Genomic DNA, 13,433 nt, shown 5'->3' with positions numbered 1-13,433 from the left:
ACTCCTCGGACTCAGTCCGGAATAACCAACTAGTCACAATTTATCGTTAAAGCAAAGATATATTTTAATCTAAAAGAAAGCTTGAAAAATACTTACAGCGCTATATAATAATTTTTGAAGGATCAAGGAGCTACAAACAGCGAAGAAAAAACAACGTAACAATGTAAAATACACTATAGCCGTGGGTTGTAAAATACTCACTTTCGAACGGGGACAAACCAAGACTTGCGATTGATAGGGAATGGCCTAGAGGTATTTATGAAGCTAGTGGAAGTGAGAGTTGGCAGTGGGTGGCAGTGGAAGGCCAAAAAGCCCAAAACGGAAAGTGGGTTGGTTGAGCTTCATCGATGACGGATCGGAGCTGGGGTTAGATGGGTTAGGTAACTGGGATGCCGGTGATGATATGGTGAAGAAGTGGTGGCTAATGGCAGAGGCACGGCGGTGCGGGGAGCACAAAACCGTGCGGCTTGGGTGGTGTTCGTGGTAGTTAACGGCGGCGTTTGGGGGGCTGAAAATGGAAGGGTGAGATCGCCGGTGGGTGAAGAAGAAAATGGAAGCAACGGCGACGGCAAAGGGTGGCGCACGGTGGAGCTGGAAGGAAAGGGTGCCGCGACTTCCAGCCGTGCGTGGCGGCTAACGGCTGCACGGGTTGGCCTGAAAATTGAGGGAGGTGATCACCGACCGGAGGAGAGTCGATCGGTGGGGGCGGTGCACTGCACGGTGGGCTGACGGCGACAATCTGGGCGGCACGAAAAACGGACGGAAAGGGAGGGGGAGGGGGCTGGGTGGCGCGGGAAGGAAGCAAAAAAAGAAAGGAAAAAAGAAAGAAAGGAAGAAAAAGGAAAGAAGAAAAAGAGAAAAGAAAAAGAAAAAGGGAAAAAGAAAAAAGAAAGGAAAGAAGTGAGATCCATGAATTGATCCAACGAAAATAATCTTAAAAGCTATAAAATGATTAAAATAATTTAAACACAACATCAAGCTAAAATATAATAAATAACTAGTAAAAACTAACAACATAATTTTAAATCCAAAAATAAACTAAAATATATTACATAGCAATTTAAACTCAAAACGATAATTATATTAAGAAAGCTCTGTAAAAAAAATATCACAACTAATAAATCCAATTAAATACAATAATTTAAAATAAAAGAACTAATATTTTAATTAAATTAAAATACTCCTTCATTGAAAATACACGTAAAAACGGGGTATCACACCTAACTTCCCTTGCATAAAATTGGATTTGTAAAAATACTTGGCTTTGAGCACTCGGGCTACAAGGCTTTGGGGCTGTTGCAAGATTCTCCATTCTTGCTTAGCTAACAAGGCTATGTTAAAGTGTTCAAAATCTCTATAACCGAGTTCCCGTTCCTTCTTTGATTTGCCCAATTGTTTCCATGGTAGCCAGTGGGTTTTTGATTTGTTTCCTATTGTGCCGCACCAGAATTGTTGCATCAATTATTTGATGGCATTCAAGATGGTTTTTGGTAGCTTGAAAATGCTCATGCAGTAAGTGGGAATTGCTTGGACTATAGCCTTTAGAAGCACCTCCTTTCCAGCTTGTGACAGGAACTTAATTGTCCAATTTTGCATTTGGGATCTTATGCTCTCCAAGACTGGTCGAAAAGCTGCCATTTTGTGCTTGCCAACATACGATGGTAATCCCAGGTACTTCTCATAGCTCCTTGCTTCTCTCAGTCCAACTGAATGAAGTATTGCTTCCTTGATCTCATCTGCCTACTGAAAAATAGTGTGGTCTTGTCCAAATTCAACCTTTGTCCTGAAGTTGTCTCATATATCTTTAGGAGTCTCAATAGTCTACAACATTCGAGCACATTAGCTTTACAAAATAATAGGCTATCATTTGCAAAAAAGAGGTGATCGATTAGTAGTGACCCTTTTGCAAAAGGGAACCCTGAGATTAGACCCTTCCCCTCAGCTTTATCAAGGATGTTCCCTAATACTTCAATGCATAGGAGGATTAGATAAGGAGAGAGTGGATCTCCTTGTCTTAAACCTCTAGAGGGGTTAAAAGTTGTTTGAGGGCTTCCATTTATCAAGATAGAGTATTGGATAGTGGTCACACACTACATGATGAGCTCAACCAGCTCCTTCTCAAGGCCAATTCTACCAAGGACTTCTTCTAGAAAAACCCATTTGATCCTGTCATAAGCCTTGCTCATGTCCAGTTTTAGTGCCATGTAGCCTTCTTTTACACACCACCTTATTCAGGAAGAGATAAGTTTCATACATGTACGTACTTCAGTTACGTAAAGATAAACTCAACGTAGGATAAGCATCATAGGATAGTGATCTCGCACAAGGATGATCTAATCCAACATATTTCCTGATCTAGTCCAACAAATTTCTCCTATATATACAAGGTAACTCTCAAGAACGAAGGGAAGTTGAATGATAACTCTTAAGAGGTGTTGAACTGCATCGGAGTGTCTCAGATGCACCCCACCAGAGTTCTCCTATGTACCATTTGCAGGTGAGCGGTCGCATAGGTAGTGGTGAGACACGTCCTCAACAATTATATTAATTAACAATTTAGCAATATGATATAAAAAATTACATATAATATAAAAAACAATATAAAAATATTATATATATAATTTTAAAAATTAAAAATATTATATATGTACTGATCCGATTTGGTTGAACTGGTGTTCTAGAAACCAAAACTAGAAACGAATCATTTTTCAACTGATTTTACTAAATGGCAGCCAGTATAGGACTGGGCCCACTGGTTAGGTCCAGTTCACTGATTTCCCAATTTTTTTTTTTATAGACCCAAGAATAATATCAATGCAATGGTAGCTACCCATATTAACATAGAGATGCTAGCCGAAACATTGCCTAACATTAGTTGTCTATTAACTTGCAACTTGAACAGAAATCACATAGTTGCACATTATGATCAAGTTAGAAGCTTAAACTGCAAGCCTGTCCCAGTCTTAATAGTAGAGGGCCTGGATTCAGGTTTGAGGCCATGTGGACTGAGCTAGAAGGATGCAAGCAGGTGGTGTCTTCTACCTGGAACCTAGTGGGAGGGGATAAGGACATCTCTTCACTTATGAAGAAGATAAAAGGCTGTGGGGAGAGGCTCCAGCAGTGGAATAAGAGTAGTTTTGGTCATGTGAAGAGACATATTGCTAAGGCCCGAGACAAGATGAACCTGTTGTACCAAACTGACCCAAACTGACTGAGAATAGAAGAGCATAAGAAAGCAAAGGCTGAGATGCAAACTTGGCTGGAAAGAGATGAAATCATGTGGAGGCAGAGATTGAAGGCATTATGGTTAAAGGAAGGAGACAAGAACACAAGGTTTTTTCATAGAAAAGCTTCTCAAAGACAGAAAAGAAATCATATTAAAGGAGTGAGAGATAGCAACAATACCTGGCAGATGGGAGAAGAAAGGGATAAAATCATAATGGATTACTTCCAAACCATTTTCACCTCTTCAGGCCATCAAGGACAAGTGGGATTTCTAGATAATTTGCAGGGTTGTGTGACTGAAGGCATGAATGAGATTCTGATGCAGCAGTATTCAGTAGAAGAAGTGGTTCAGGCCTTGAACCAGATGGAACCATCCAAAGCTCCTGGACCTGATGGTATGCCCCCTTTATTTTACCAAAAGTACTGGACTGTGGTAGGAAAGGATGTCACCGAGGCTGTGCTGAAAGTACTAAATGAAGGGGTCTTCCCAGCTGAACTCAACCACACACACATTGCTTTAATTCCTAAGAAGGATAAACCAGAATCAGTAGCAGAATACAGACCAATCAGTCTGTGTAATGTAGTCTACAAGCTGATATCCAAAGTCCTCTCCAATAGACTAAAACAAGTCCTGCCTCAGGTTATATCCTTGTCTCAATCAACCTTTGTACCCGGGAGGCTAATTACAGATAATGTTCTAGTTGCTTATGAGCTGGTCCATTACTTAAGACAGAAGAGGAAAGGGAAAAAATGGTATATGTCACTCAAATTAGATATGAGCAAAGCGTATGATAGGGTGGAGTGGGGATTCCTAGATACTATAATGAGTAGGATGGGGTTCAATGAAAGGTGGAGAAAGCTTGTAATGTGCTATGTGCAGACTGTTACATACTCAATTATTGTGAATGGTAGTCCAAAGGGTCCTATCAAGCCCACGAGAGGTCTGAGGCAAGGGGATCCTCTCTCCCCTTATCTCTTTCTTCTTTGCATTGAAGGGTTGATAGCCATGCTGAGACAAGCAGAGGAGAACAAGTTGGTGGAAGGTGTAAAAATCTGTAGAGGCAGTCCAAGGATCAACAACCTCCTCTTTGCAGATGATAGTTTATTCTTTTGCAGGGCCTCTTTGGAAACTAATGCACATATCCATCAACTTCTAAAGGAGTATGAATTGGCATCGGGTCAGAAAGTCAATAAAGAGAAGACAGCAATGGTTTTCAACACCAATGTTAACCCTCAATTACAGCAGGAAATTATGGCCTCTTAGGGGATACAACAAGCTCAGAAGTATGATAAGTACCTTGGCCTCCCATCAGTGGTAGGAAGATCAAAGAAATGGGCCTTCGCAAGCATCAAAAGCAGGGTTTGGAAGAAGCTCCAAGGATGGAAGGAGAGGCTACTTTCACAAGGGGGGAAGGAAGTACTTATTAAAGTAGTAGCACTATCAATCCCTTCATACTCCATGAGTTGCTTCAAACTACTTGAAAGTCTGTGCAAAGAGCTAGAGAACATGATGGCAAAGTTCTGGTGGGGCCAAAGGAGGGAGGAAAACAAAATCAGGTGGGTGAGCTGGTCAAAAATGTGTGCTTCCAAGCAAGATGGGGGAATGGGGTTTAAGGACCTGCATAGCTTCAATATGGCCCTATTAGCAAAACAAGCATGGAGGATTATGAATGAAAAGTCTTCTCTCCTTCATAGAATCTACAAGTCCAAGTACTTCCCCAATTCGAGCATTCAACAAGCACAGTTGGGAAATGCCCCATCATTTGCATGGAGAGGGATATGTGAATCTACAAGACTAATGGTAAAGGGGTGCAGGTGGCGAGTGGGGGATGGGGAGTCCATTAACATCTGGACTGATATCTGGCTACCAGGGCAGAATCAAATCCCCTTAGGCCAGGGTCAAGAATGCAGAAGCAGTTGCCAACAAGTTGCACAGTTGATTGATGGGGAGACAGGTTGGTGGGATGCTGAGATAGTTAGGAGAACTCTTCCTCCAAGAGAAGCTTCTGAAGTCCTGAGGACTTCCCTAGGACCTTCACCTAGAGAGGATAAGCTCATATGGCACTATGAAAACTCAGGAGAATACACAGTGAGGAGTGCTTATAAGCTGTTCTAGTCTATAAAGAACCATAGGGCAGAAGGGAGTAGCTCAAACTATCAGGCACTTCGAGGCTTCTGGAAGTAGTTATGGTCAATGCCAATACCACACAAAGTTAGAGTCTTCTCCTGGAGAGCATGCAAGCATGGACTGCCCACTTTGCAAAACCTGAGGGTCAGGAAGGTTGTATCTGAGGACATCTGCAAGTTCTGCCATGAGGGAAGGGAAGACACAAGCCATGCTCTGATCTATTGTCCATCCATTTTACCCTTATGGAAGTCTTTGTTTGGTTTTTTATTTCGGGAAGGAAACCAGTAGGGGTTTATGGAGATATCCATGAGAGTGACAAAGGAAGGGCAGCCAAGGGACCTAGAGAAATTCTTTCTCATGGCCTGGTCTTTTTGGTATAGAAGGAACTAGTTCTACTTTGAAGAGCATGTTCAGCACCCACAACAGTCTGTGGATCATGCCATGTCCTTGCTTAAGGAGTCTCAAGAAGCCCAAGTCAGCATCAAACAGAACATGGTAAGGGATATGAAGTGGAAACCCCCCCTCCCCCCAAAGGAGCTCTAAAAATCAATACAGATGGGGCTATGTTTCAGGGATGCTGCAGCTCAGGTGTGGGAGTTATTTTGAGAGATGAGAAAGGAAAGGTAATTCTGGCTGCGTGTAAAAAAGAATCTGAGTTCTCTGACCCTATGGAAATGGAGCTTCTTGCCATTTTGAGGGGTCTACAGCTGTGTACCCCGTTGGGCATTAATGAATTGATTGTGGAAACCGACTCAATGCTTAGTGTTAGAGCCTTAACAACGAAGGGGAGTCCATGTCTCCCCATGGTAACTTGATCTACTCCATACTCAACCTCTCAAAACAGCTACCTAGAGTGATATTCCAACATGCTGGCAGAGAACACAATGCAGCAACTGATGGTCTAGCAAAACTAGCAAGATTTGTAGAGGATTTAACAGTTTGGTGGGAATCAATTCCCGAGTGTATTTCCCAAATTGTTTGGCATGAGGCTAGCTTGTAATTCTCTAGATGACTCTTTTTAATGAATGAGAGTTGTTATAAAAAAAAAAAAAAAAGAAGCTTAAACTGCAACTAAACTCATTACAAAGCTCCAATATAAGCTCAACACTGTCGACTAACAACTTGAATCATCTTCAACCGCCAACAACATGCAAACTGAAACTTGTATAAACAACAAATGGCATTCTAATTCTAACACTTGGATCTTAAGAAAAATTCATACATCCAAACAGAATATAGCTTAAGTTATTAAGTATGACATTCAAGGTATTTTGCGTAAAGGCTGCACGAATGTTTCGCACTCGTAGTGAGAAGAACGAAGCACATCTAAACAAGCACCATGTGTTCACAAAATTTCTGCATGAAAGAAGCCAAAACCCTTAACCATATTTGATCAGAACACTTAAATTAGAATCACAAAACATAACTGTAAATACACAAAAACTCAGAACTTGATTGAATTAAGAAAAACTACACGAACATGGCACACGAAATCTGGACTAACCTTAGCATAAAAACCAACTCGAAAGAAGATTTTTTTATTTTTTTTAAATGAGAATAATGAATAATCTCTTACTTTTTTCCCCAACCAAACGGTGCAGGAATATTACTAAAACGAATCACTACATAGGGAATTACAAAGAAAATGAAGCCACAACAAATTAAGGGAAAATGCTATGGTATGTTGTGAGAAAATCAAAAGAGCACTCCATAGTAGAGATGTGACCAACCGCTCTTTTTTCTCTCGAGTGGTCACGAGTCTCATCTACTTGTTTTAAACATCGAAGTTTTTTAAATATAGCAAGTGATTTTAAATAGGATCCAGTGTTTTAAAGTCTTCGAAATATTTTAAATGTCCAAAATTATTTTAAACAGTGGTATTTTTTGTATTATTAACCAAGCCCATATTTTTAAGTCAGCCTTTTTATATTGTGAAGCCCTGAAAATATTATAGTTTTAGAAAATCATTTTTTATTTAAATGATTTTATTTCTTTGAGAATATTATATAATATTATTTATTTTATTTTGTGTTAAAAACTCTATTATTTAGATAGATGTATTTATCCTAGAAATATTTATAAAACTCATCATTTTATTTTAAGATGAAGATTATTAATTTATATTTTATTTCTATTACTTAGTTAAAAGTGTTTAAATCCCCACCATTGGATTAGATCTATGGACTCCTAGATGTAGGGCTAAGATTTAATCCCCAAACCCTAGATCTCCCCCCCACTTTTCCCTCCTCTCTCTCTTCCCTCTACCAACTGTTTCCCCTTCCCCCACCATAGCCTTCTCCCTTCCCATGCAACCACTACCACTGCCATTGCCCAGCCCAATTGCTGCCTTCCTTCGATACCATCCCACACCGACCATCTACCCATCTCACTGATCTCCTCCCCTCCACCACAGGTCTCCTCCTGTAGCCATGCCTTGCCCCAAAGCCCTCTCTCTTAATTTCCCTTTGATTTCTCTCCACCACACGACCACCATGAGTAGCCCCTCCCACGAGCCTCGTTGGCCAGCCAAACCCTAGACTTCTCCATAGTTCACCCCGTAGCCTTCTTTGCCTCGGGTTCCCCATCGTTGCCACAACTCTGCCTAGATTGTCGCGCTCGACCACCACAAGCCATCATGCCCCACCGTAGGCCACCTCCTCTCCCTAGATCCAGCCATCATGCCCCAACCGTATGCCTTTCCTTTTCTCTCTCTCCCTCATAAATCTCACTAGGTCTGGTGCCTCACCACAGTGCACAGCCTCCAGTCACAACTGTCACCACCCATGGCCACCCCGCGTTAGCCTGTGACCTAGCCCAAGCACTACCTTAACCAGCCAGCTGAGGCGTTGCCTCCCTCTCTTTTCTCCTTTGGCCTTTATTACACACACATACCCCCACCACTGTACATTGCCAAGCCAACAACGGACCACCCCTCTCCACCTCCTGCCGCCACCACGAAGCCCACACCAAACCCTAACCACCCTAACAACCCTGTCTTAGGGTCACAACAGCGAACACCGAGCCTCATCCTGCCCCTTCTTGCACTTGCGTATCAGCCACTGTGGGATCATGCCAAGCAGCAAGCAACGTGAGCTTCAGCTTCTCACTATGGTATAATTCCAATCCATTTTTCATTAAGAATTATACTGTTATGAATTTTATTTTGGATTGGTGTTGTAAATGGTGTGTTGTGTTGTGATCTGTGATCGAAGTTGTGGTAATGTGAAGTTGTGTTATGGAGAGTGTGCCACGATTTTGTAGTTTTAAGTGTTGGGACAATTATGTAGTTGGACTAGGAAAAATGAGTTGATTGGCATATTTTTATGAAAAAATGTATAAAATAGTGTTGTAACAAGTTTTGAAGCAATGTAACATGAAAATGATTGAAGTGTGCTCAACATGGGTCAAGTAGAGCTCCAAACAGAGAGTTCACTCGACTGGCGCTCGTGCGACACCCATCCAGAGTGGGTCGCTCGACTGGCACTCAACGTGGCCATCGAGCGAGACCCTTCCAGAGTGGGTCGTTTGATGTGCGCTCGAGCAGCTTTTGAAAGATAGTGTGCGCTCGACACTTCGCTCGAGCCAATGTTCAAGACAACTTAAAATTTAGGGTTTTGAGTGCCTCTTTCACTTGGGACTATAAATAGAAAAGTTCACTTGTGTTTTTTGGTGTGGGGAATCAGAGCAAAAACCCTAAGGACTTTCAGGAGCTTTTTAGAGCAACCTCTCCCCGACATAGTTAATTCTCACTTGGATAAACACATCTCCACCACACCACACTTAAAATAATATTTTATATAAGTTCATTGAAGTGTATGTGTTCATTGGCCAGAAGAGTCCAGAGCTGCTGTTGATGCAGAGATTGAGAGGTTCTCGTGGGAAGTTATAGATTATGTGAACCTCAATCGACTTGCTTCAAGACCCAACAACAATATTGGAAAAACAAACCCAAGAAAGCCAAATCAAGTCAATGGATGGAGAATCTAGACCCGCTGAGAACTCATTTAAAGAACCTAGATTATATTAAAAGCTAGACCTGTTGAAAAACCTATCTCAAGAATCCAGATTACAAAGAGGAACGCCACAAAGGTTGTGATTTATCTTTGATAAGTTTAACCAAGAAGAAGAGGAGTAAACTCAACTCACAATGAAAATTCAATAATGTCTAACCTGCTCAATTGAGGCTACAAGTGGTTTAAATAAATAATTCCTAAAAACCCTAGTGAATAGTGCCGCAGGTACAAGGCCTTCCCAAAAACTCTAGTTTATTAGAAATAAGACGTGTAGGCTGGACATCTCCCAAGCCCAATTATTCTAGATTAACTCCTATGACTAATAAAATAAGCACTTCTAATGAAATAAATAAGTTCATGACCTTCAATAACAATAGGCCCAAGTCATGTCTTCTATAGCATATCACATGGATGAAAACTAGATCTTCTTCTCTCAAGCCCATCTTGAATATTTGGCTCTTGCTAGATTCGACCCAAGTAGATTGTACCAATCCTTGCATTACTTCCTTACTCTTCTTAGCTCTCGATTTTGTAATTGATCCTTAAGACTTGGTCTACCTTGGATCCCATCATATAAAAAGGTCGAAGTTCCAACACTACATGTGTGTAGAGATCGAGTGGGTCACTCGTGGTGTTGCAAGTCAAGTTTAGCTACTACAAAGATTTTGTGAGTGTTTTACACTCGGAGTGGTTTTAGATTATGAGAAAGTGTTAGTTAGGTTGTACACAAATGGAGGAAATGATGTATGTATTGGTTGAGGTTGAGATGTGTAATTTGGTTGGTCCAAGTCATGCATCGAAGTGGATAGTTTGGTAGGAGAGCATGATGAAGGTAAGGATGTGTCTTAACCTTGAAAGTGAATCAAGGAGTTCACTTTGAAGGGCAAGAACATGAGGTAGGAGGCTATGTGTTGGAAAGGTGACCTTAAGTGGGTTACAAGTTATAATCCTGAGGATTAGGAAACATGATAAAGGAAAACATAGAAGATGAAAATTGATGAAAGAGTATGTCTGGATGAAGGAAGTCCAAAGTCATGAGTAGTTTATGCATTTTCTAAGTTTTAACTGGTTATGCACTTGAGGAAAGGAATGATGTTAAGTTATGTATGCATGTAGATTGCCATCTAACACACATATGAATAGATTGCATGAAATGAAAATAGTATGAAGTCTAGATAAGCATTATGTTCATAATTTTAGAGTTTTCTAAATGATATAGAATGAAAAATGAAATGTTTCTTCTATGATGCTTTATGAAATGAATAAAATGCTTTATGAAATGAATGAAATGGTGTTTATGAAAGTATGCCATGTAAAGGCCTTCCATATCAGCCTCTTTTTATGCACCCAAAGTAATAAATTATATGCATGTGAATAAATATTATATGTAGTATCTATTGTCCTTATTTTCCATGAAAAGAAATGTTAAGATTTATGGTCAATGCTTTTAAATGATATTTAAAGTGACGCAATGAAAGTATACTTCTAACTGACGCTATGAAGGGGTTTTAAACAAAGATATGAAATAGATTTTAAATGATGCTATAAATTGATGTTTACGATTATGCTTATGTTTATGCTTTTAAAGGATGTTTTAAATGTTGAGGTTTAAGCTTATACTTGTAAGTGATATTTATGAAATGAATGGAATGAAAAGGAAAGGATTGAAAGGACTAAATGTTTAATGTATGAAAATAAGTAATGGCCATGACTGAATGATGGTACCAAAGGAAAGGGACAGATTGCAATGCTAGGTAAGTAGTATTGACGATGCACCCAGTACTACCCCTTAACTAAAGGGATTCCCAATATGTGGCCATGGGCAGGATCCGGATCCAAAAGACCGTTAACTCCAATACATAGGGCGTAACAGTGTGTACTAGCTAAAAGAAAGTGATAATAGTAAAATGAATGTTGTGTTATTATTTAGCTCTTTACAAATGAATGTACAAGGTGTGGGAATGTTTTATGAAAGGAAAATCCTTTTAAAGAAAAAAACCCCACCTTGTAATGTTTTTAATGAAATGTATGTTTTATGTAACATACGTAAATGAATGTGAATGAATGACTGAAAAACTATGTTAGTATATTTTCACTATATAAAGTAATACTTACTGCGTATTCGAATCACTTTACTTTTATGTATATCCCTCCCCCTCTCAGGGAAAAGATTGAGGAAGAAGTGGCAGGACAAATATGGCCTAAGGGAAGAGTAATTGAGGCCTAGGCAGGTTTTATGTAACGTATGAAAGGGTATTTTTGTAACAAGTCTTTTTATTTAATTTTAGAATTTCCTCTGCAACTTTTTCTTAATCCATAGAGTAGGTTTTAAACTTTAAATATAGAACCTGTCATATTTTGTGAAAGAAAGAGAAAAAAATTTTAAAATGGTCAATAATTCCCGTTTTATTTTCTAAATTTTTTTTTTTTTAAAGTTCCACCACAAAGATGGACGTTACAGGTAGAGTGCACCAACAAGGTGTTGTGTTTTGTGGGTGATTACTTGGCCCTACATTGGCTTCGTGATTGTGCGCTGTGGTGGGGGTGTGAGAATGCGATTTATCTGTAGCGTAAAGGAAAACCGTGGTGTACTTATCATCAAGGATTTTAATTGGAAAATAAATTTTGGCAACGTGCCTAACTCAGCGAGGTTTTGAGTTCTTTTATCTTATTCTAGTAGGAGTTCATATCATTCCAATCTATTATGCATTACATTATCAGAACGTTCTTTACAGCTTACACCCTGCGACGAGACTTTGCCACACCAGATTTTTACCAATTAAATTGATTGAATAAAAGTGGACACAACCGGTGTGCAACCAGAAATTTTTTGTTGGGGGCGAACTGATATAAATATAAAAGCATGTAAGTTTTTGTAATCTTCCTCCATATGAATATGCGTGCATTATGAAATATATGTTTAAAGGCTTGAAGTAAAAATTCAATAGTGTACTAACTCGAAGGATGTAAAGATCTAGTTGCAGAAGTTTGGCAAAGAGGAGTCCACACTTTAAGGCAAAACAACTGGTTACAAAGTAAGTTAGAGAGATGTAGCAAAAGGCTTCAGTCTTGGAGTAGGGACATGAGAAGAAACAGATTGGCAGCCATAAAATAGAAAACAGAAGAAATCAAACAGCTGCAAGAGGATGAGAGAGCAGATAATATGGGTGCCCTCAAAAGACTGCAAAATGAGGTTGGCTTTCCACTAGACCAGGAAGATGCAAGATGGAAACAAAGGGCCAAAGTCCATTGGTTAACACATGGTGATAGGAATACCAAATTCTATCACGCTTGTGTTAACCAAAGGAGAAAAAAGAACTTTATAAAGAAGATAGTAGATGGAGACGGGAGTGTGTTAAGTTCAAAGGAGGAATTGGCATCGAGGTTCAGACTTCATTTCACTAAGGTTTATCAATCCTCTAATCCCACTGAAAGGTCTATCCAACACTGCCTGAATGGTGTAGGACACAAAATCTCAAGGGGCATGAGTGAACTTTTGGACAAAGAGTTTTCTCCTGATGAGGTAGCTATTGCCCTCAAACAAATGTCACCATTTAAGTCACCCGGGCCAGATGGATTCAGTGCTGGCTTCTTCCAAGACCATTGGGACATTGTTGGCCCTGATGTGGGCAAGGCAGTCCTTGATTTTCTCAAAACTGGTGAGATGCCAGTAGGATTGAATCACACTCTCATAGCCCTTATCCCTAAGACAAACTCCCCCAAGTCAGTTAATGATTACAGGCCAATCAGCCTCTGTAATGTGTGGTATAAACTAATCTCGAAAGTCTTGGCTAACAGGCTGAAAGCAGTGCTGCAAGAGGTCATATCCTGGAACCAAAGTGCTTTCTTACCTGGCAGGTTGATCACAGACAACATCATGGTGGCGTATGAGCTTCTCCACATTATGCAAACTAGGCAAAAGGGAAGAGAAGGCAGCATGGCAATTAAGCTAGATACATCCAAGGCATATGATAGAGTGGAGTGGGTTTTTTTTGCAAACAATGCTCACCAAACTAGGCTTCAGTGACAAATGGAGGGGGCTAATCATGACATGTGTGAATTCTGTC

At 40.1% G+C, this 13,433-nt stretch overlaps 1 protein-coding gene across 1 annotated transcript; it reads right to left on the bottom strand.

Annotated features, from left to right (window-relative positions):
- Positions 1 to 1,461: 1,461 nt before the first annotated feature.
- On the bottom strand, positions 1,462 to 2,204 carry LOC122282866. Its single transcript, XM_043094955.1, has 2 exons — positions 2,109 to 2,204; positions 1,462 to 1,740 (listed from the first exon to the last, which is right to left on the bottom strand). The coding sequence occupies exons 1-2, from the start codon at positions 2,202 to 2,204 to the stop codon at positions 1,462 to 1,464; spliced, it is 375 nt and encodes a 124-aa protein (XP_042950889.1).
- Positions 2,205 to 13,433: the final 11,229 nt, after the last annotated feature.

Source organism: Carya illinoinensis, chromosome 1, assembly GCF_018687715.1.
Source record: "Carya illinoinensis cultivar Pawnee chromosome 1, C.illinoinensisPawnee_v1, whole genome shotgun sequence".
NCBI lineage: Eukaryota > Viridiplantae > Streptophyta > Magnoliopsida > Fagales > Juglandaceae > Carya > Carya illinoinensis.
This window is presented reverse-complemented; position numbering and strand designations above follow the sequence as displayed.